This window comes from Salmo salar, chromosome 13, assembly GCF_965601325.2.
Source record: "Salmo salar chromosome 13, fSalSal1, whole genome shotgun sequence".
Taxonomy (NCBI): Eukaryota; Metazoa; Chordata; class Actinopteri; order Salmoniformes; family Salmonidae; genus Salmo; species Salmo salar.
Window position 1 is genome coordinate 89,569,329 of NC_138303.1, and position 24,264 is coordinate 89,593,592.

Consider the following 24,264-nt stretch of genomic DNA (forward strand, 5'->3'; position numbering starts at 1 on the left):
TACACATCAGAAGAGGATCAGTTGAAAAGGAGGGGGAAATTGACATTTGACCCGAATAAACAGCACATCAATTGTAATTTATTCTGCAGCAGGCCATACAGACTGGAAAGGTCATTTCCGTGACATCAGTAAATCAATAGAGCATCTATGGGTTGGTTTCACAGACACTGGTTAAGCCGAGTCTTGGAGTCGGTAGCGGTTTCCATGGTGAATCTCTGTTGACAAATATTTTGTGTAGGACAAGGCTTAATCTGTGTCCGGGAAACCGGCCCTTGGTGTCTCAACTGCTGAAAAAAGGTAACATTTTTTGTTGTTGTTGCCTAAAAGCCAAAATGGCACAAAGCAATCTGACAAAAGAGGAAACACTATTGCTGTCAATTAGGCTAAGTTTGAACATATGTACCACTGTGGGGTGAGAGTAAAAGCTCTAATGAGTGGAACAGTTAGCATCCCACTGCAGGCTGAACTCATCAGGAAATGGCACACAGCCACCCAACCATCATGTTTTAGTCATTTTATTTAGACATCCCAAATAGAAGGCAAATAAAACATTGCGCATGTTTACGTAATTTGACAAACATACATTTAAAAAAAATGTAGGAATGTTTTACCTTTCTGCTAATCAGAAAGTCTTTATATACAAAATTACCGCTGTTAATGTTCTAATACAAAAGATTATCTTTCACATGTCTAGTATTTTAACTACCACATCCTCAGAACTAAAATTGTTTTGTACAAAGATATACATTCAACTGCCTTAACAGGTGTCCCAAAAATGTCCAAATCATTTTTTCATTTCTTTTGTTAAAAATGCTGAAATGTTCAATTCAAAATATTCACTTAGTTGCATCTCATAATTGTATAAAATTTGGCAAGCAGAATAGGCAATTACAGTGCATCTACTCAATGCATAAGAAAACACTTATTGGACTTTCTTTGAAAAAACTCAGAGGGAAATACAACTCACATGCATCATGTGTGTGTGTTCTTTCAGGACAGAGTATACTATACCTCACACAGCACAAAAACCTTGCAAAGGTGATAAGGCATTCACCAAAGAAAACTGTTAGAGAGAACATCCTTAGGTTTAGCCAAGTAAGAAGCCTTATCTAGTAATCTATGGGTCTTAACAGCCATAATGTCAGAGATGTGCTGCCCAGGACATGCTGGCCTGACTTGCCTAAATCCTGGCCTTCCTTCGGCTGCAGCAACACTACAACATGATCTAGTAATTCATTATTTTCATAACCTTCTCAGAAATCATTAGTGTTTTGTTCTTCATACATCAGTCACCTCATCCATAAATCACCATGACACAGGCGGAGACTGAAATGGATTACAAGATTATTCAAATGGATGGCTATGTTAACAAAAATAACAGTTCTTGAATCCCTAGTCTTTGAAGGACTTCTACTTTTTTCTTTTAACAAACAAAGATATATGGCCAGTTAAATATTACAAAGTAACATGGGAAAGACCAGGATTAAGTTAGACATGTATTCAATTAAAACCTAAAATAAAGTTGACTGGGCTACTCTCAGCGAGTTTCCTGAGCAGAAGGTCCAAACTTTTGGGGTCCTCAAAAACAAAATTATAAAAAGGTTCTAAAATATTTCTAACAAAACTAATCTGTCACCAACATGATAATAATAGTTTAAGAAATAAACATTGGTGAACTTCAGGACCATTCCCCCAATGGCATTTGTAAGCCACTAGATGGCCCTGTTATTATGTAGGCTGGTTACCTAACACTCCAATTTCATCTTTGATAATACTGCTGTTTAGTTACACATGGGATATGCTTTCAGTGCAAGACTCGTTCCTTTCTCAGTTTGTATAAAACAATTGACATCAACTGATGACCAAATAAAAGAAATACACCTCTGCCATCCCTAGTAAAGAGAAAAATAACTATCCTAATTTTACATATTTAACAGTCAACAGGGACAATGTCCAGATATCCACTTCAACAAAATACAGAATAAATTGTTGACGGTGATAATACATTAACATGACAACTGTACAAGTTAGTCAATGTACCTCAAGAGCATACATCCAATTTGAAAAACAAAGTTACACAGATGTGAAAAAAAAGAATAACCTTCCGTCCAAATGGAAGTCTTTGTCCCTTTTGTTGAACTCATCTCCTAAAAACATTAAATACGGATTAGCAGGCTATAGATAAAACATAACACATTGTCTTTGCAAGATAACTTGTGGAACAATAAAACCAACAATTCATACTTATTGCATTAGTCCTTTTAAAATGTTGTATTTTTTTTTCCCATTGCAAAGGTATGGGTGTTTACGTGAGGCTTGAGAGTCCTCCCCTCTTGTTAATCCTACCCTGACTGGAATGTTGACATCACTGTTTAACACTATCCCACTCACTACATCTAGGTTTGACGTCCTTCAGATAATAGACTAAACCCTATCTAACGTCTACACAACTGTTCTGGTTCTCTCGTCTGTGATGTAACATTGGTTGGGGTGGAGCCACGTGACAGGGTAGTTCTCTCCACTGCACGGCACAAGTAAGCTAAACGTTCATTTCCATGTCTGAGGAAGGGTCAGGGGCCAGAGGGCTGGGGAAAGATGGTTCATTTTTCTCCTTCTCTCCATCTCCTTTTGTTTTTACCAGGGTGGGGACGAAGGCAGGACCTGGGACAGAAAAGACATACTCTCCATGGATCTCATGGCGATGTTGAGGGGCCCGGACATTGTCATGGACATGGGGGTGCTGATGGCCAGAGGGTGGGCGATATTCATGTGTGCCGTGGTAGGGATGTTGACCGAGGCGATGTTGACGGGCCCAGTGATGGTGACTGGGTGTTGGAGGCTGACGTTAACTGTATTGGTGGAAATGTTCATTTGCGCCGCTATTGTGACAGGGTTGTTGATGGAGTTGCCCCGGTTCATCGTGGTGGTGATGGAGGCTGTTACAGGTGTGGCTGAGGCAGAGTTGTGAATGTCATTACTATCTAGAGAACAGGGGATAGAGGATATAGCATTAAAGATGTTGTCCTTTCCTTCACTGCTAAACCAATCGAACAAATAGCTTTACACTCTGATAGTTATTGGTTATTCTCCGTCATTAAGCAGAGGGAGGAATGCTCTCCATTCACTGCAAAAAAAATGATCTCCACACTCAAATGTATGCGAAATAGTCCAGAGATTATTTTTGCAGTATATGCAGTCAGCATTCCTCTCCATCTTTACTGCTACTGCAGCACACTGACTGAACTATAATAACCTTTATATTAATAACCATTAACCATTTTAAATGCGGCAAATACATGCTCTTCTAAAACAAATACCGAAGCAGGTAATCACGTATAGGCAAAACAAAAAAATGACTTAGTCATTCTTGCTGTGCAAAGTATAATAAAACAGTTTTAAAATTAGAACAGAAATCTCCAAGACAACATTTCCAGGGATGCAATGATGATGCCATGTTTGGAAACGAAGTGGCACACTGGCATAAGTTTACCAACAGCCTAACATCTTGTATTTATGCTTGCCTTTTACTTGTGTGTGATGTGACTGTGTATTATTGGGAGGAGGGGGGGGGGGGGGGGGTTAGATTCACACAATGCTATGTTATCATTACCTTTTCGTCCCCCTGAGGAGTTCCACTGCCAGTCCCCTATTCAGAAATACAGACACACAGGGGTTATAATGGACTGTCTGCAGGCCAGCCAAGGCTGCTCCGCTAGGACGCCTCTCAGTGCACTCTACAGGCCCCACTTCAGGTGGGTACACACTACCCGGCTTGCTAGTCCCCAGGGGGAGGAGGGAATGGGCCATACGTTTACTGTGGTGACAAAAAATATCCTACTTGTAGTGTTCTCTGTGCTGTATGTGGCAGTGCTCATTCAGGTGGCAGCTAACGCAGAGTGAATACACAACACAGCAGTGAATCTTTCCTTTCAGTGGCCAGGGAAAGACCTTGTTGCGTCTTCTGTCTTTGTGTTACTGAAAGAGGCAACTTAGAAATGTTGATTAGGTGGCCTGAGCTCGCTATACTTTCTTATTGACTACACCTCTGAGCAGTGATCCATGTGTAATGTGTTATGATGCAGTGTTCTCTGGATGGGAAGAGATGAACAGGGTTGTACATGTTCCACAGGAGAATCACAAAAACACAGAATACAGCACTTTCACAAATGGAAATTCACAGATGAATAAACAAAAACAGGAAATACAGACAGTAATAGCACGAAGGCTGAGGAAGAAGCCAGTTATTATTATGCATTATACATTTAAACGGTTACAGTGCCAGTGACTTTTCTGAATTATTTACTGAACAGTAATACAAAGTAATCGAGTCCATACCACCAAATATATATCAATAACACTAATGAGAAAGACTAATGGAAGAGCAATACTCTGAGAAAAACCCTGCCCCCCCCTTCTAATTATCTTGCAAGCCACACAAATCAATTGAGTGGAGGAGCTGTAAGTTTGCTGTGGTTGGATCAGATATCATTGTCTATGTTCCACTTCTCTCTGATCCAACACGAGCCAATTGCTGAAAGCGCTTTAAATTTAGAACATATTTCTGCCACAGGCCATTCACTTCTGTCAACGAGAATACATGTCATCAGATGACATACCTCAAGCAGAAGACCCACAAAAAACAGCACAGCATATACATCTCTCCACTCAGACAAACATCCAATTCATGTTTAAAAACAGAATGGTACTCAAGGGAATTGGGGCAAAATGTAACCAGCGAAGAAGACATGGTAATGCCCATCATGGACAATGTACGGTGGGACTTTCCATGTCCTGAAGTGCTACTCTAACTACACAGAGAATGAAACCTGCCTAAGGATGAAGTCAGCACCAATCAATCAGATGATATTTTCACAGTCATGTGAGGTTTGCCCAGAGACTGGCCTCTGGCACACTGTCTTGGTATGGAGTAAAAGACAACTTCTAGGAGAATGTCAGTTATGGATTGAGGAGTGTGAATGTTCAAAGTGTGTACAAAATAATTAAGTAAAATTACTTAAAAGGGCTTCAAAAGTTGTCATTTTAAAACAGTTTCTCACCTTTTTTAATTTTTTTATTAGGAATCCTGAAAGGATTTTATTTGAGTTGGGAGGGGGGGCAGTGGTTGGTGAGATACGACTGACGTAACATACCTTTGTTACAGGAGTTAAAGTTGGTCTGGCCGTGTGTCTTTAGATGGCTGGTGATGTAGGCTGCGCTCAGCATCTTGCCGCAGATGTTGCAGGTGACCTTCCCTTCATGTCGGATCATGTGGGAGCGCAGTCTGTCTTTGGTGGCGAAGGCAGAAGTACAAGCCTGGGAGAGGACAGGGTCAGAAGGTCAGGCCAGAGGCACACTACTATTCATAGGGCTACACAGCTTTGTGCTCCAGCTCGGTGCCAAGTGCAGCCTGGATGGAACATGTCCAACTTTAAAGGCTTATAGATAGTCATAAGTCTCTACTGGGGCCACAGGGCATACTGCAGTGTGGTGTTGTGGACAGACTGCCATTACAACACTATGACTAATGGGCTCATTTTAAAGACACTAGTCTAGCATAGGAAACAATTACTGTCCGTGCCGGCAGAAAGGAAAGTGCAAAGTGGGAGAATTGATGCTAGACGACAGACATGCAGCTCAAGTTGTCAATAATGAGCTGCTGACAAGTGGTCCTAATGAGGCCACACAGTACAGTTCTAGCTCTCTTACCGTTACTTGACATTTGAATGGTCTTTCTGAGGAGTGGACATGCTTCACGTGGCAGCTCAGGTGGTCTGGCCTGGAGGAGAGAAGATAAGAAAAGTTACAATCTTGCTGTAGAATATTAATGGACACACCACACACTGTACTTTTGACCTTTTCCAGTGAGACTCAAATGTTCACTCATCGCAGCACCCAGAGGTACCATTAGTTAGTTTGACTGAAAACCTGGACTACAGCAGACAGGCTGGGAGCTAAATCATTTCATCACCGATGATGGTGTGGAGAACTAACACAGGCAGCTAGGCCAAAGCAAAACACTCACACTGGTAGTGGTTTTGTTACAAAGGAGATGAGTCAATTTGAATATTTTCATGAGTGCTGTGAACCGGAATGGCTGTTCTCTTGTTTCACTGTTAACTGAGGAGGACAGCAGCTTCCAGACAGACAGAGTGCCTGCAGAACTGCCAGTGACTCAGAGTTGCGTTATTCTGCCAGCCGGCCTCTCACTTTTCAGTGTCCCGATAAACCTCTGCGTCACTGTGTTGGAACCAAGCCGAGCTCTGAGATTATAGTTTGGACAGAGAGCATAATGTTTACATCAGTTTGAGACGCTGGAATATTCACTCACACCAAACTTCTGCTGTTATTTGAACAACTAACAAGCTGTAAGAGCTCTTTGCTTCTTGGCTTTTCAATGGTTATTTGTAATTTTGCCATTACTCATGCCAATGAATTGCACATATGACTAATGATGCATAACTGGAAGTAGTGAGTGGGTGTTGCCGTAAATGTTGAATGAGGCCATCTTACAAGGCCACTGTTAGCTTTGCTTGGAAAGACCGGAATGCTCAGTCATTCCAGGTGGCTCAGACTTAAAACAATCAGGGCCCTGTAAGCAGCAACACTGGAGCAGAGTGGGAAAACTAGGTGCGAGTTAAAGGAAATCCCAGGCTGCTGCCTCCCAGGCTGCTGCCTCCCAGGCCAGTTTTAATGGCATTCCCTGGGGAAAGGGAAGTGGTGACAAGCTGGCGGGAACCACAGCTTCCCCCAGCCTTTCTCCTCTCCTTTGCCTGTCCTCGCAAGAGGGAACTCTCTGGGACACTGAAGTTGAACTGCTCTCTAAAAGCGCAACTGTTTAAACATGCTGGGGACCACAAAGGCACTGAGTCAAGATTATTCAACACTACTATAAATCCGTGAGCCTGAGGGCAGCTGCCAATGGGACATGTAGAATGTCACATTGAACAACAGATGGTCATACACTCCATCTCAGTGCTCGTCTAACACCATATAGAAATTGTAGACTAATAGCCATGTACTAACAGGATCAAACTTGGTTGATGTTGGAGTTGAAATGGGTTTGTAATAAATAGCAAGCACTTTTATTTGAAATATAAAACAGCTAGCCAGGGTTTGTGACGGTGCATGGCTGGAGCCTACCTGGAGAAGCCTTTCCCACACACGGAGCAGACGTATGGCTTGTGGACTCCACCGTCGTGTGAGCGCACATGGTATGTCATGCGGTCCTTCCTCTTGAAGCGCTGTTGGCAGATGGGGCACTGGAAGGGCTTCTCGTCCGAATGGGACAGCTTGTGACGGTTCAGGTGGTAGACGTCTCGGAAGGCCTTGCCACACATCTCACAGCCATGGTTCTTCTTCACAGGCTTGGCAGGCTTCTTGGGCTGGCTCTGCTGCGGCACGTTGATCATAGAGGCTGGAGACATGATGCTGGAGGCTGAGGACACGGAGGTGGTGGCCGTGGTGAGGATGCCTGCGATGGTGGAGATGTAGGAGGGCTGCCCACTGTTCTCCCTGGGCAGGCTGGAGATGAAGGGCACCATGGTGGGGGCTGTCTGAGCCGTCTTCTTGGGCCGCGACACCATCTTGATGCCCGTGTGGCAGGACTCGTGGCGCCGCAGGTGGTAGCTGTCACGGAAGGCCTTGTTGCAGTAGCCGCAGATGAAGGGCGTCTTGCTCTTGTGCTCCTTCTTCACCACGGGCATGGGTCCCCTGCCGCCACCTGCCCCGCTGGCCACGTTGTCTTTGAGGAGCTCTGCGGCGCTGGTGGGGGGTTTCTGGTCCAGGGGGATGGGCATCACAGGCTTCTGGTCCACCGGCTCATTCCCAGAGTTGAGCAGCGGCAGCAGGCTGTTCTGGGCCACCTGGTGCTGGTGGTGGAGGGCTTCATTGGCCTGCTGTAGAGACACAGCACAGCAAGGTTAAACACTGGTCAACAACATACAGTGCATTCGGAAAGTAGTCAGACCCCTTGACTTGTTCCACATTTTGTTACGCAACAGCCTTACTCTAAAATTGATTATATTGTCGCCCCCCTCATCAATCTACACACAATACACGATAATAACAAAACAAAAACAGGTTTTTAGAAACGTTGAAAATATGTAAATGTTATATTTCAGTTTTATTTTTAATATAAGTACTCAGACCCTTTACTAAATACTTTGTTGAAGCACCTTTGGCAGCGATTACAGCATTGAGTCTTCTTGAGTATGACACTACAAGCTTTGCACACCTGTATTTGGGGAGTTTATCCCATTCTTCTCTGCAGATCCTCTCAAGCTCTGTCAGGTTGGATGGGGAGCGTCGCAGCACAGCTATTTTCAGGTCTCTCCAGAGATGTTCGATCGAGTTCAAGTCCGGGCTCTGGCTCGGCCACTCAAGGACATTCAGAGACTTGTCCCGAAAGCCACTCCTGCGCTGTTTCGGCTGTGTGCTTAGGGTTGTTGTCCTGTTAGCACTCCGAAGCAGGTTTTCATCAAGGATCTCTTTGTACTTTGCTCCATTAATCTTTCCCTCAATCCTGACTAGTCTCCCAGTCCCTGCCGCTGAAAAACATCCCCACAGCATGATGCTGCCACCAGGTTTCCTCCAGACGAGAGGCCTGGCTTTCAGGCCAAAGAGTTTAATCTTGGTTTCATCAGACCAGAGAATCTTGTTTGTCATGGTCTAAGAGACCTTTAGGTGCCTTTTGTCAAACTCCAAGCGGGCTGTCATGTGCCTTTTACTAAGTGTCTTCTGTCTGGCCACTACCATAAAGGCCTGATTGATGGAGTGCTGCAGGGATGGTTGTCCTTCTGGAAGGTTCTCCCATTTCCACAGAGAGCGACCATCAGCTTCTTGGTTACCTCCCTGACCAAGGCCCTTCTCCGATTGCTCAGTTTGGCCGGGCGGCCAGCTCTAGGAAGAGTCTCGGTGGTTCCAAACATCTTCCATTTAAGAATGATGGAGGTCACTGTGTTCTTGGGGATCTTCAAGGCTGCAGACATTTTTTGGTACCTTTCCCCAGATCGATGTTTAGACACAACCTTTTCTCTGAGCTCTTCAGACAATTCCCTTGACCTCATGGCTGGGTTTTTGCTCTGACATGCACTGTCAACTGTGGTTAGAGCGCTGGGCCAGTAAACCGAAAGGTTGCTAGATCAAATCCCCGAGTTGACAAAAATGGTAAAAATCTGTCGTTCTGCCCCTGAACAAGGTAGTTAACCCACTGTTCCTAGGCCATCATTGTAAGAGTAGAACTACAGGTTGAAACTACCATGAGCCTTCCTCGCTCTGCCTGCTACAGGCTTGTTATAAGAGAGAGCACTGAAAGGTCAGCCAAATGTACCTCACATCCTTGTAGCTCTGCCTTTCTCCTTTATGTAACCCGGCACTTTTTGGAGATTAGCCTATGTCTTGACATTCCTCCTTTATATAACCGCTCTTGCAGTGAGAAAATAGTTTGGGAGGAAATTAATTTAGCATTAGGCTCTTTGTGTTGTTTTACTGGATCACACAGCCTACTGGGAATAGCCTAATCTGGGAGCCATTCACATGCAACAACTAGGCCTATTGAGAACAGCTTAATCTCACTGCCATTCACAGGCCACATTTTAAAATGCTCCGGTGCTGCTAGGAAGGCTTTGCTTTGATGACTTGTCCGCCTCAAGCATGAAACACACAGAGAATCTCACTGCCGATAGACTGCCGATAGTTACTTATCACAGTGGGAGGCCGTTCCTTCTCTTGATAAAACAAATGTGATACCTACTGCGTGCCGATCCGGTAGCGACGAACCTACAATCGCAAAGCTAGTCAGTGGACGTCCGGACATCCACAAATGAGCCAGTCACACTTCATATGCAATGTAGGCTATGGGATGGTAGCTAGCTAAATGCACAACACCAAATAGTTCCTCCAAGCTAGCTAACCACTGTAGCTAGCTAGTATTGACATAATTAAATCACAATGGATTAGCTATTTTCCATGAAGCTGCTGCCTGTGTTAGCTTCCGAGTTAGTGCAGTGTCCTTAGCTAGCTATGTTATGCTAGTTAGCAAGGATGCTAAAGTTAGATAGCTAGCTAAACCATTGGCTTTGGGCTGGCACTGGCAGTATGGGATTATGGAGAGTGAATTAAATAACTATCTAGCAAAATGAATTGGCTATCTAGTTGTGACCTTTCGGCTAGTATCAACATGGGCTTTCTACAAAATAGCAACATTGGTCTAGATTCCAAGCTATCTGCGCTATAGGCAATGCACAGGGATATGCATTGCCAAACAACGCTACTGCCACTTTCTGGTTTGGAGTATTTCAAAAAAGGCGAGTTCCAAGGTCTTTGCGGTATGAACATCAAATGTGAAATAAAAACATAAAACTGCCGACACTGTTCAGATGTGCTAAGTACTGTACAGGCAGGCAAACGTTCGACAATCGTAGCGTTGTGTCTGAGCTTTTAGCCTTGGGCCCAGTAGTTACATGTGTTTACACAACACATGGAGATTTAACACTGGCTCTGAGCGGTGCCCTTCCTGAAGTGATTTCACAGCTCTTCCACTGAATTGACGCTGCAAAGAGTTGGAGAGTGAAAGCGCGGCTGCCTGCCGGTATGATTGCGAGGCGAAAGCCACTGCATCTGAAGCCACACCGAAATAGACAGTGAGTCATTCTGGGCGCATGCGTGGCAGAGTAGACCACGGGGGCCAGAACAGAGCAGTGGGCAGACTGAAAGTATATCAGCGGGGGTTCTAGTCAGCACTTCCGCCCCTCTGCTGAATGACATGCAAGAGAGACAGCCGAACAACACAACAAAGACAACCAGAGGAAATGTACTGGAAGATCTGAAAACATTCAGCCAGATAATCGTCACAATAACCCTTTAGTCTAAAACCACACTGACTGGGAAAATCATTTGCTAAAACCCCACTGTAAGTAGTTGCTAGGCTCTATAGACTTCCAAATCCCATATAAAGAATCATCTTTGTGCCGAGCCACAAGTATTGACGTTTGGGGTATCTATTTGACGAATCACGCAAAAAAAAAAGCAGGGTCAATGACTGTGGGTGTTTTACAGGGACAAAAATAGGCCCTGGCTGTGTCATTAGTGAGGAGGCACACAAACAGCCTGCTGCTGCTGAGGAATCTAAATCTGCTATATGAAAAATGATCCTGTCATGGTGGTGCGCATTCGTCATGTGTGCAAAAGTAGTCTGCCAAAAAAGAGACAGGCTGGGAAGAATCCAGCTTAGTGCCCCCAGCATCAGCCTGTGCATGAGCTTAGCTAAACAAGGTGCTCCCCTGGTTAGCTAGTAGCGCAACATTACAATGGACTTCATTCCAAATGTGTCCCTAAAACATGAACAAAAAAAACTATAGAATTAACAGAAATGCAGTGGTGTAAAGTACGTAAAACTTGTCGTTTTTTGCAGTATCTGTACTTTACGATTTCAGACAACTTTTACTTTACTACATTCCTAAAGAAAAGTATGTACTTTTCACTCCATACATTTTCCCGATACCCAAAAGTACTCATTACATTTTGAATGCTTAGTAAGACAATAAAATGATCTAATTCACACACTCAAAAGAACATCCCTGGTCATCCCTTCAGCCTCTTCTGGAGCGTGCCCATGGCTATCCATAAATGTTAAAAAAGTACAAAAAATTGCCATCTGGTTTGCTTAATATTGAAATGATCTATACTTTTACTTTTGATACTTAAATATATTTAAAACCAAATACTTTTTTACTTTTACTCAAGTAGTATTTTACTAGGTGACTTTTACTTGAGCAATTTTCTATTTTTAGGTAGAGTATGGCAATTGGGTACTTTTTCCCCACCACTGCAGAAATGTGTGCGTTAGACACAGTCCACCCACTCTCTTCCTCAGCAGTGTGACTGCGTGGGCCCTGGGCTGTGCAGGTTAAGCCCCGTCTCCGTAGCCACACGTCAGGAAACAGAGGAGAGCCACCAGGTACGGGCGAGAGCCACAGGATGCCTCCATGTCTAACCGCAGTGGTGAATCTATGCCATATTACACTGAATACACTAAGTGAAACCTGCCATCCACATAAAGAACCAGATTCAGCCACCACCCAAAGCAGCCCAATTAGAGGAGCTGGCAGAGAGGGGAGAGGCCTTAATGTGTTGTTGCTAAATCAGTCAGTTTCAAGAGTACATAGTTGTGCTGCACAGCAGACAGAGCAGAGGTCCCCCGCTGTGGGAGAAGGTTAGTGACGTCAAAGCGGGAAGCTACCCGACTGACATTAATAAATAAATCACGCAGCGCTGGAATACGTTGTCTGCTTGTCTCCTCCTTGGCTTCAGCGCAGACTAAACAGCCCTCTAGATCAGGGCTTAGCACTACACTTCAGGGGAGCACAGACACCGCACCAGACAGACAGGGATGTTTTTAGGAAAAGGATGTGACTGGGGATCCTCCGACTGTGGCAGAACTGTGTCTGCTTACAGACCCACAATGTCCTGGAAAAAAATGTATAATGTTTATCATAATTTAACATGTTTATCTAGCTAAATATACTAGGCTATGAGAAATGTGACCCTCAGGTGATCTATCATTAAATTATGCAGAACGTAGGTCAATGTATTCTCATCTAGCGTAGTTCAAACAGTCATGTGATGCTAGCCAGTGTGATGTCTGCAGAGCTGATAGGCCTGGCTGGGTGGATTTAACATCCAGCTCTAAAACATAATCGGCAGAATGGCACTAGGGCTGCTGTGCACAAAGAGAGCCAAGCATGCCTGCTAAGGGTCATTATTGCTGTTCATTGGAGCTTCTTAAATTGGGGAGGAGGACCCCACAAATAGTGACCGTTATATTTAGTAGGTCTGGGAATTGCCAGGGACCTCACGATACGATATTGTCACAATACTTAGGTGCCAATATGATTATGTATTTTGATTCTCGCTATCACGATTCAATTACTGACATTTAATTGCAATTTCATGTTCCAAACATATTGCTTATGCCATGTCTGCTGCAGAGAGAAGAGAAAGCATGAGAATATGAGTTGATCAGTCAATGAAATAAAAAAGTGCTGAAAACATGTTGACTCACTATTTAAAAAGAAGCTGGAGAATAAGCTTTGGGATGAAATATAACATCTTTTGGTGCCAACTTTGTTTATTTATGAATTATTTTGCAAAAAAAATCTCTCAGTTCCCCCCCCATCACTAACATGTAGGCTAGCCTACAACTAGATTGTCATTCATCAGCTTCAGAGCCCAGCTTGGGGGCTACGCACATATCTTGACATCCAGAGATAAAAAACTGTATCCAGTAAAAACTGCTGCCAGGTCCTAGAAAAATGTACATTCATATTGGTCAGGTCACACTGACCATTTCCATCTGAGACCAAAGGCAGGCATAATAGAGTAGGATGGAGAGGCAAAGTCTCCTCATCTGGGTCTTTCTGATGTGGACACTTTATTGAGTTAATAGAAACATGGCCATTTCATCAGATGAAAAATAACTGGAAACAGACAAACACACACACATCCTCACATTGACCAACTGAAATTAAAAGAGGGACGCTGCAATTAAGACAACTGCGTTCTCTTCCGCAAGTACGAAAGGGAAAGGTCAAATACCTGACCCTTCCTTTTCACGTTCAGCCATCCATCGATCCACCCACCAGGGCCAGCCGAGAGGGGGGTTGGAAGAGGGGGAGGAGAAAATAAAAATAAATCCCACATTCTCCTCCTTATTTCATCTGCCCCATTGTGGAAGACAAATCCGGCCAGTGATGCACTCAGTGCTCAACAAGAGGTCTTTGTAAGCACATATTCACCCATTTGGCTCCTCTATTCATGGGCCAGGGTCTGCATTTCTACACACACACACACACACCTCAGCCCAGACGAGCTCTCAGACCCAGGAACTCAGGGAGAACGCCACCGCACCCTCCCGCCCCTATTGTCTGCGCACCTGCTCACACTCACTACCTTCCAGGATTAGTCATCAATATCATGATTTTCTAACCCTCTCTCAGTCTGAACAGGACCCACTGGCCCAGGGGGGGGGGGGGGGGGGGGGGGGGGCTGTACACTGCAGACAGCAGCAGACACAGCCACTGCTGCTGCAGACAACCTGGCCCCAAGAAAGATGTGCAGGGCCTGCAGCGCATTCACGCTGCTCTGACCATTTTGATACAAATGTGCTCTGAAGGCTGGGGTCACTCCAACGCAAATAACATCAAAATGGAAGGCAGGGAGAATAAGCAACTCTGAAAAGACACTAACAACACTACTGATCGGTGACTGGCTTAGACTTTATTATGTAGCAAACAGTGATTCATTTAATGGTTTATTGACCATTTGCTATAAGAACAATTACATGTGAAATAGGAAATAACATTTTGAAAGTCTTTGTAGCATGGTTGTTCATTTCCTACGCAGCTTTTAGAAAAATAAACAATTTATAGCCATCTGAAGAACATTGATGAATAACCTTAATTTGAGTGCAAATGTATTGCCTTGCCACTGTTTTCAATGTCAGATTAGCTAACAAGTCTGTCCTAAAAACAGAAATGAACATCGTTATTTTTGGAACATTACATCCCAGCCTGGGGTTTTTCCCAGTAGGCTATCACTAATCAGGCAGTTCCAACATTCTACTGTGGGATAAGCTATAGACAACTGGAGGTATTTTACAGCTCTGGTACTAGCAGGACGTAGGTGGAGCAATAAAAAGACCCTAGACGTAGGCTAAACTAGACGAAATGAATACTTGTGGTAGCCTATTCAAGCATTCTCCAGGGACAGATTGAGTCATATAGGAGAGGTTGTTGTGGCCATTCTCATTATCATGCTACCAACATCCTTGGGATCAATGAGTGAGTTAGGGCTCCAGAGGAGAGAGGCGTTTAGCGTGAGTCATACGGACGCAGAAGCCAGCGTCACACAGCCTTTCTGTCAGGAACAAGGCATCCAGTGACAGACGCACCTCTTATTATGCGCTGTTGCAGATGAGTAATGAAGGATTATGTGTACTTTAGCTCTCTGAGAGCACAATAGCCATTGTCAAGCACCACTTTTTTTCATAAAAGTATTTTTCCCCCCTCTGCTCTTGAGTAGTGACAAGTGGTTGATCCCTCTGGCCCTGAGCTGCAACCGTTTGATTAAACGGTGGTTCTGATGAGATGGGCTAAAAGAAATCTACACTGAGACAACAAAGAGTGCTCCTCCATAGGGGTGAAATAATCTGATAGGATCAACGAGTCATCAAGACAACTAAGATAATAATGTTAGGCTAAATAGACAGTATTTTGGTTTCCTGCACTGTCCGCAAAATGAGGAAAAAATTCCTTTAAAATCTCACTGAAAGTGAAAATGAGTCACATGAAATGACAATGATTCATGGCAACTAGCAGTTGCATGGGAGAAATCAGCAAGAGGGCTGCATTTAACATCAACTTTCACCCCATGTGCCACTTCCTAACATCTACCGATCAATGAGGGACTGTTCGCATTAGCATCATCACATCACACAACAACATACTACCCTCAGTAAAATTGCTGCACTGTGCTCAGTATTTGGAGACTGACTGCCACTTAGCCTCAACTTGGCCCTGCACACAGGCTCTGGGCCCACTCCAATTAGCCAGCAACAGCTGCACATTTCCAATACTTTGGGAACAGAACAGAGTTAGCTGTACCAGGGACAATTAGAGCAATCACTTCAAAGCAGAAAGCAGGGCTAAAAAGGGCTTTCCCGTAGAATAAGAATTTTAAACAGTCAAACTATCTGAGCTCCCATTCAAAAAAGAAAGAATCTATTTTTCAAGATGGAGCCATGTACCACTTGGGAGGGGGAGGTGGGGGGAAGAAATCAGGCTGCTCCGATTTCAGACTGTTAAACTGATCCAGTCCTGCTGGGGGCCTAGGCATACTTTTACGAGTGAGGTCAACTCCAAGGAATGTTTATAATATAATGTATAAAACGTGTGTGATACTAATATTATGACGAGGACAATTTCTATTCAGGTTTGAACCAGGTTGCCCAATTGAACACAACCATCATTATTTTTGAATTGCAACATTGTAGGCCCAGCTCTGAGTAGGCCAAATGGATTGAATAGTTTTGTGGTTGTGGAACTTGACATAAAAAGGACTAGCTATGATGACAATTTATTCCAACAGTCCCCAAGGATCCAAATCAGATAAAATACAAGAAGCCAGCTAATGGATAAAATCTTAGCTGCATGAGGTTACCTTGGCCTTCATTTGTTGAAAAACAAACACAATAATCATTCCACTACAACTGTAGGCTAGACCTTTGTTTACCTGCTTGAAAAAACGATTTATCGCTATTATTAATGCCCGGCCCAATAGGCTAGCAGAAATGTGTCCAATTTTATAAACCAAATATGATACGTTGGTGCAGTGATGCTGTAATGCAAATCTGGAAAGAAACGTAGCTTGAATGCAGGCCAAAGACAAAAATAGTAACGTTAACTTAAATATAACCAGCTGGCCATGTTGCATAATATAATGGTTAGTTAGCTAAAACTGAGATAGTTATATGGATTGTAATCTCCTTTTCTCAAACTGAAATAAATCACTGTTTGTATTGTGTGGGCAAATTGAATTCCTTCTATACTCGCGGTCATATAATGTTAGCTAGTAGGTATAACTTAGCTGGCTATTTTGAATCATTGAGGGGGAAGGAAAAACTTAAACGCTGACTGGCGAAAAAGCAACTAAGTAAACGTTAAATCAGTGATCCGAGATCCAATTATTTTAGGAAACAAGCTAACTGGCTAGCCATTGTTTATAAAGTAAAGTTATACCGTCAGACAGAAGGAAAAAAAACGGATCAACGGTTCCGGGCAAATAAAAAAAAAAAAGGCTGGCTGTGGCGTTCTTGGAGCCTGCGAATGATCGATCTATGAATAACGTTTGCTGGCTATGATCTAACAAGCTAACTTACATAACATAAACAAAGCTTTACGTTAGTTAGATAACTAAGCCAACTAATTTGTGTTTTTTTCCATCACCATAGTAATACAGAAAAAGAGAGAAAATAACATTTTTCCAAAACGTCATGCCCAACCTCTCAGCTGGAAGCCTGGATTGATGTACCATTGTTTTGCTTGGATAGCTTTACTTAAAATTATACCTTTGAAAAACGTCAGACTGTAAATGTCTTTAGTTTCCTACAGTTATTCCATCAATGACCTTACTTTTCGGGTATCAAAGTTCACTTACCTGAAATAGAAATGTACTCCAGCTCGGTTCCATTGCAACACCTAAAAAAATCTGCAGGAAACCTACAAGAAACCTACAACAAAGCAGCCAAACATGGCAGCTGCTACAACTTCCTGTAACCCTTGGACTGCTCCACTTTGAAAGCATTTTAGGGCGGGAATAATGGAGTTTTCATAAGAAAGTATATTACTTATTTTCAGCACAACAAAGGTTTCAAATATCATTCATTTACATAACCTAAATATCCAACTTATATTAAGTAGAATATGAAACTGGGTGTTAATATTTCTGGTGTTGGCTACTAAATTTATCAAACACCCCTATGTCTGTGTTTCCCTGATTCTGCAGGGGGCATTCAATAAACAGCAGAGGTAATCAATGGCTCCGCAGATGGCATCATGTAGGAATACTGGGGAGCTGTTCTTCATAAATGTTGACTGATCGTTGAGGAACATTTTGACCTCGGAATCGCATTACCTTACACATAATACAAGCACCATGGTAATACTTTTTGCTTAAACTCGTAATCTCCGTGGAAAAACTACAATAGATAGCCCCAAGGTTCGCCAAAGTACGTCGTATGGTCTAATACAATACGCAATGGAAGAACTACGCCCTCTAGGGGTCTCGGCGCTAGAAGTACTATTTTATCTCTAGGCTATTTAAAGCGTTTCGTTTCCTAATTAGGACAATCTTGTTCTCATTTGTTAGCGGATAGTCTACAGTTATACAACAGTCTGTATAGGCACTTAAATATTTTGTCTTTCCCATTCACCCACTGAATGGCACACATACAATTCTTGTCTAAATTGTCTCCAGGCTTAAAAATCCTTAATTAATCTGTCAACAAGTGGATATATATATATATATATATATAATATATATATATATATATATATATAACTTGTTAAATCCTATTCAATCAGTGATGTGCAGGTTCTATTATTTTTAATCAAGGTACCTTTATTTACACAGAGTGTACAAAACATAAGGAACACCTGCTCTTTCCATCACAGACTGACCAGGTTAATTACATTTTTAATTTTTTAATTTAAATGTAACCTTTATTTAACTAGGCAAGTCAGTTAAGATTAAATTCTTATTTACAATGACGGCCTACTCCGGCCAAACCCAGACGACGCTGGGGCAATTGTGTGCTGCCCTATGGGATTCTCTATCACGGCCAGATGTGATACAGACTGGATTCAAACCAGGGACTGTAGTGACGCCTCTTGCACTGAGATGCAGTGCCTTAGACCGCTGCGCCACTTGGGAGCCAAATCCACATGAAAGCTGCTTTAACTTGGATTCACCTGATCAGTCTGTCTGTAATGTAAAGAGCAGGTGTTCCTTATTTTTTGTACACTCAGTGTAAATAAAGGTACCTTGATTAAAAATAATATAACCTGCACATCACTTATAACCAGTGATGGAAAAAGTGCTCAATTATCATACTTGAGTAAAAGTCTACAAATATTTGGTTTTAAATATACTTAAGTATCAAAAGTAAAAGTATAAATAATTTCTTATTGCTTATATCAAGCCAACCAGACAGCACAGTTTTCTTGTTTTTTTTCTTCTCATTTATGTATAGCCAAGGGCACATTCCAACACTCAGACATTATTTACAAATAAAGAATTAGTGAGTCCGCCAGATCAGAGGCAGTGGGGATGACCAGGGATGTTCTCTTGATAAGTCTATGAATTTAACTATGTCCCTGTGCTGCTAAGAATTCAAAATGTAATGAGTACTTTTGCCAGGGAAAATGTATGGAGTAAAAAGTACATCATTTTCTTTAGGAATGTAGTGAAGTAAAAGTAAAAGTAGTCAAAAATATAAATAGTAAAGTACAGATACTCAAACTCAAAGTAGGACTTAAAAATATTTTTACTTAAGTACTTTACACCACTGCTTATAAGTACACACATTTATTTGACTCCTATCAATATAACAACAGACCTCATACCTATAAGGTCAATTTAAATCAAATCTTATTGGTCACGAACACATATTTTGCTGATTTTATTGCAAGTGTAGTGAAATGCTTATTTTCCTAGCTCCAACAGTGCAGTAATACCTAACAATACAAAACAATACACGGAAATCCCCCAAAATAACAAAACTGCACGTCACACATTGAGCATGTTTGGGATGCTCTGGATCGACATGTATGACAGGACGTTACAGTTTCTGCTAATATCCAGCAACTTCACACACCCATTGAAGAGGAGTGGCCGCAGGCCACAATCAACAGCCTGATCAACTCTATGCGAAGGAGATGTGTCACGCTGCGTAAGGCAAATGGTGGTCACACCAGATATTGGCTGGTTTTCCTATCCACACCCCTACCTTTTTTTAAGGTATCTGTGACCAACAGATGCATATCTGTATTCCCAGTCATGTGAAATCCATAGATCCTAATGAACAGTGGTGGGAAAAGTACCCAATTGTCATACTTGAGTAAAAGTAAAGATACCTTAATAGAAAATCACTGAAGTAAAAGTGAAAGTCACCCAGTAAAATACTACTTGGTTTTAAATATACTTAAGCATCAAAAGTAAATGTAAGTGCTAAATGTACTTAAGTATCAAAAGTAAAAGTATAAATAATTTCAAATTCCTTATAATAAGCAAACCAGACTGCATGATATTCTTGTTTTTTACATTTATGGATAGCCAGAGGCACACCAACACTCAGACATAATTTACAAACTAATCATGTGTTTAGTGAGTCCGACAGATCAGATGCAGTAGGGCTGACCAGGGATTTTCTCTTTAAGTGCATGAATTGGACCATTTTCCTGTCCTGCTAAGCATTCAAAATGTAACGAGTAATTTTGGGTGTCAGGGAAAATGTATGGAATAGAAAGTACATGATTTTCTTTAGGGATGTAGTGGAGTAAAAGTAAAAGTTGTCAAAAATATAAAAAATAAAGTACAGATTCCCCAAAAAACGACTTAAGTAGTACCTTAAAGTTTTTTAACTTAAGTACTTTACACCACTGCTAATGAATTTATTTAAATTGACTGATTTCCTTATATGAACTGTAACTCAGTAAAATCTTTGAAATTGTTCCATGTTGGGTTTGTATTTTTCTTCAGTGTACATAGGGAGGCAGTCTCTAATGTGCAGGGTTGAGTACCGGGTGGTAACTAGCTACTAACAGTGACTAAAGTTCAGGGCAGGGTACTGGGTGGAGGCCAGCTAGTGGAGAATATGTATTAACAGTCTGATGGACTGGAGATAGAAGCAGATGGTAAAGGGGTGAACAGGCTGTGGCTCGGGTGGCTGAAGTCCTTGATTATCTTCTTGGCTTTATTGTGACACCGTTACTGTAGATGTCCTGGAGGGCAAGCAGTGTGCACCCGATGATGCGTTGGGCTTACCGAACCTCCCTCTGGAGAGCCCTGTGGTTGTGGACAGTGCAGTTGCCGTACCAGGCGGTGATACAGCCCGACAGGATGCTCTCAATGGTGCATCTGTAGAAGTTTGTGAGGATATTAGGGGCCAAGCCAAATTTATTTAGCCTCCTGAGGTTGAAGAGGTGCTGTTGAACCTTTTTCACTACAATGTCTGTGTGGATTTCAGTTTGTCATGCCGAGGAACTTTAAGCTTTTCACCTTCTCCACCTTCTTTGCTGTTTTGACGTTGAGGGAGAGGTTATTTTTCCGGCACCACTGCACTGGGGCATTCACCTCCTTCCTGTAGTCTGTCTCTTCGTTGTTGGTAATCATTCCTACCAATATTGTGTTGTCTGCAAACTTGATGATTGAGTTGGTGGGTGAACAGGGAGTACAGGAGGGGGCTGGGCACCCACCCGTGTTTGTGGGGCCCCCGTGTTAAGCATCAGCGCAGCGTAGGTGTTGATGCCTACCTTCACCACCTGAGGTCGGCCCGTCAGGAAGTCCAGGACCCAGTTGCACAGGATGGGGTTCAGACCCAGGGCCCTGAGCTTAGTGATTAGCTTGGAGGGCGCTATGGTGTTGAAAGCTGAGCTGTAGTCGATTAACAGCATTCTTACATAGGTATTCCTCTTGTCCAGATGGGATAGGGCAGTGTGCAGTGCGATAGGGATTGCGTCGTCTGTGGATTTGTTGAGGCAGTATGCAAATTGTAGTGGGTTTAGGCTGTCCGGTAAGGTGGAGGTGATATGATCCTTAACTAGCCTCTCAAAGTACTTCAAGTTGACAGAATCGGGTGCTATGGGGCGATAGTCGATAGTCACATGCTCAGAGGACGCAGCTACTGATGCCATCTGGGCCGGCAGCCTTGTGAGGGTCAACATGCTTAAATGTCTTATTCACGCTGGCCACTGAGAACAAAAGCTCACAGTCCTTGTGAGCGGCACTGTGTTTTCCTCGAAGCGGGCAAAGAAGGTGTTTAGCTTGTCTGGGAGCAAGGCGTCAGTGTCCACGACGTGTCTGGTTTCCCCTTTATAATCTATGATAGTCCCTGCCACATACAGTTAATTCAGAAAGTATTCAGACCCCTTGACTTCTTCCACATTTTGTTACGTGACAGCCTTATTCTAAAATGGATTAAATCAAAGAAATATTCAGCAATCAACACAAAATACCCCATAATGACAAAGCGAAAACAGGTTTTTAAATTTGTTTGCAAATGTATTTAACATTTAAAACAGAAATACCTTATTTACATAAGTATTCAGACCCTTTGCTATGAGACTAGAAATTGAGCTCAGGTGCATCCTGTTTCCATTGATCATCCTTGAGATGTTTCTACAACTTGATTGGAGTCTACCTGTGGAAAATTCAATTTGTTGGACATGATTTGGAAAGGCACACACCTGTCTATATAAGGTCTCACAGTTGACAGTGCATGTCAGAGCAAAAACCAAGCCATGAGGTAAAAGTAATTGTCCCTAGAGCTCCGAGATATGATTGTATCGAGGCACAGATCTGGGGAAGGGTACCAAAAAACTTCTGCAACATTGAAGGTCCCCAAGAACACAGTGGTCTTGATCATTCTTAAATGGAAGAAGTTTGGAACCACCAAGACTCTTCTTAGATCTGGCCACCTGGCCAAACTGAGCAATTGGGGGAGAAGGCCTTGGTCAGGGAGGTGACCAAGAATCCGATTGTCTCTGGTCTGATGAAACCAATATTGAACTCTTTGACTTGAATGCCAAGCGTCACGTCTGGAGGAAACCTGGCACCATCCCTACGGTGAAGCATCCTTTGGCCGCTTTTCCTTCCAGTTCTCTGCTGCCAATGACTGGAACGAATTGCAAAAATGACTGAAGCTGGAGACTTATATCTCCCTCACTAACTTTAAGCATCAGTTGTCAGAGCAGCTTACCGATCACCCAACTACCTCATCCCACCCAACTACCTCATCCCCTCTTTGGACACTGTGTTAACTAACCTCCAGACGAGCTTCAATGCCATACAACTCTCCTTCCGTGGCCTCCAACTGCTCTTAAACGCAAGTAAAACTAAATGCATGCTATTCAATCGATCACTGCCCGCACCTGCTCGCCCGTCCAGCATCACTACTCTGGACGCCTCTGACTTAGAATACGCGGACAACTACAAATACCTGGGTGTCTGGTTAGACTGTAAACTCTCCTTCCAGACTCACATTAAGCATCTCCAATCCAAAATTAAATCTAGAATCGGCTTCCTATATCGCAACAAAGCATCCTTCACTCATGCTGCCAAACATACCCTCGTAAAACTGACCATCCTACCGATCCTCGACTTCGGTGATGTCATCTATAAAATAGCCTCCAACACTCTACTCTGGATGCAGTCTATCACAGTGCCATCTGTTTTGTCACCAAAGCCCCATACACTACCCACCATTGCGACCTGTACGCTCTCGTTGGTTGGCCCTCGCTTCATACTCTTCGCCAAACCCACTGGCTACAGGTTATCTACAAGTCTCTGCTAGGTAAAGCCCCACCTTATCTCAGCTCACTGGTCACCATAGCAGCACCCACCTGTAGCACGCGCTCCAGCAGGTGTAACTCACTGGTCACCCCCAAAGCCAATTCCTCCTTTGGTCGTCTTTCCTTCCAGTTCTCTGCTGCCAATGACTGGAACGAACTGCAAAAATCTCTGAAGCTGGAGACTCATATCTCCCTCACTAGCTTTAAGCACCAGCTGTCAGAGCAGCTCACATATCACTGCACCTGTACATAGCCCATATGTAAACAGCCCATCTATCGACCTACCTCATCCCCATACTGTATTTATTTATTTATTTATCTTGCTCCTTTGCACCCCAGTATCTCTACTTGCACATTCATCTTCTGCACATCTACCATTCCAGTGTTGAATTGCTATATTGTAATTACTTTGCCACCATGGCCTATTTATTGCCTTAACTTAGCTCATTTGCACTCACTGTATATAGACTTTTTGTTTTCTTTTGTACTACTGTATTATTGACTGTATGTTTTGTTAATTCCATGTGTAACTCTGTGTTGTTGTATGTGTCGAATTGCTATGCTTTATCTTCGCCAGGTCGCAGTTGCAAATGAGAACTTGTTCTCAACTAGCCTACCTGGTTAAATAAAGATGAAATTAAAAATAGCTAAAAAATAGCTGTGCACCCCAGTATCTCTACTTGCACATCATCATCTGCACATCTATCACTCGTGTTCATGCTAAATTGTAATTATTTCGCCACTATGGGCTATTTATTGCCTTACCTCCCTAACCTTACTACATTTCACACTGTACATAGATTTTTTTCTATTGTGTTATTGACTGTACATTTGTTTATCCCATGTGTAACTCTGTGTTGTTGTTTTTGTCACACTGCTTTGCTTTATCTTGGCCAGGTCGCAGTTGTAAATGAGAACTTGTTCTCAACTGGCCTACCTGGTTAAATAAAGATGAAATAAAAAATAAATAAATAATGGTGGCGGCAGCATCATGCTGTGGGGATGTTTTTCCGCTGCAGGGACTGGGAGACTAGTAAGGATTGAGGCAAAGATGAATGCAGCAAAGTACAGAGATCATTGATGAAAACCTGTTCCAAAGCTCTCAGGACCACAGACTGGGATGAAGGTTCACCTTCCAACA

At 42.8% G+C, this 24,264-nt stretch overlaps 1 protein-coding gene across 3 annotated transcripts; it reads right to left on the bottom strand.

Annotated features, from left to right (window-relative positions):
* Window positions 1-499: 499 nt before the first annotated feature.
* Window positions 500-17,350, bottom strand: LOC106568075 (vascular endothelial zinc finger 1). Of its 3 annotated transcripts, XM_014138081.2 has the most exons (6): window positions 17,212-17,350; window positions 7,141-7,895; window positions 5,707-5,776; window positions 5,151-5,313; window positions 3,611-3,646; window positions 500-2,981 (listed from the first exon to the last, which is right to left on the bottom strand). In XM_014138081.2, exons 1-6 carry the CDS (start codon window positions 17,242-17,244, stop codon window positions 2,635-2,637), a joined length of 1,404 nt encoding a protein of 467 aa, XP_013993556.1. In that variant the 5' UTR covers window positions 17,245-17,350; the 3' UTR covers window positions 500-2,634. The 3 variants fall into 3 exon arrangements, with proteins under 3 accessions (XP_013993556.1, XP_013993557.1, XP_013993558.2); XM_014138082.2 differs by lacking the exon at window positions 3,611-3,646; XM_014138083.3 differs by lacking the exons at window positions 500-2,981; window positions 3,611-3,646 and adding an exon at window positions 3,662-3,975.
* Between the last annotated feature and the right edge of the window lie 6,914 nt (window positions 17,351-24,264).

Excerpts from the sequence above, each read along its gene's own strand:
- LOC106568075 (XM_014138081.2), bottom strand. The coding sequence starts at position 17,244 with ATGGAACCGAGCTGGAGTACATTTCTATTTCAG. Across the intron at positions 5,777-7,140 it reads TGTGGGAAAGGCTTCTCCAG|GCCAGACCACCTGAGCTGCC; the intron begins GTAGGCTCCAGC and ends TCTCTCCTCCAG. Across the intron at positions 5,314-5,706 it reads CATTCAAATGTCAAGTAACG|GCTTGTACTTCTGCCTTCGC; the intron begins GTAAGAGAGCTA and ends GTCCTCTCCCAG.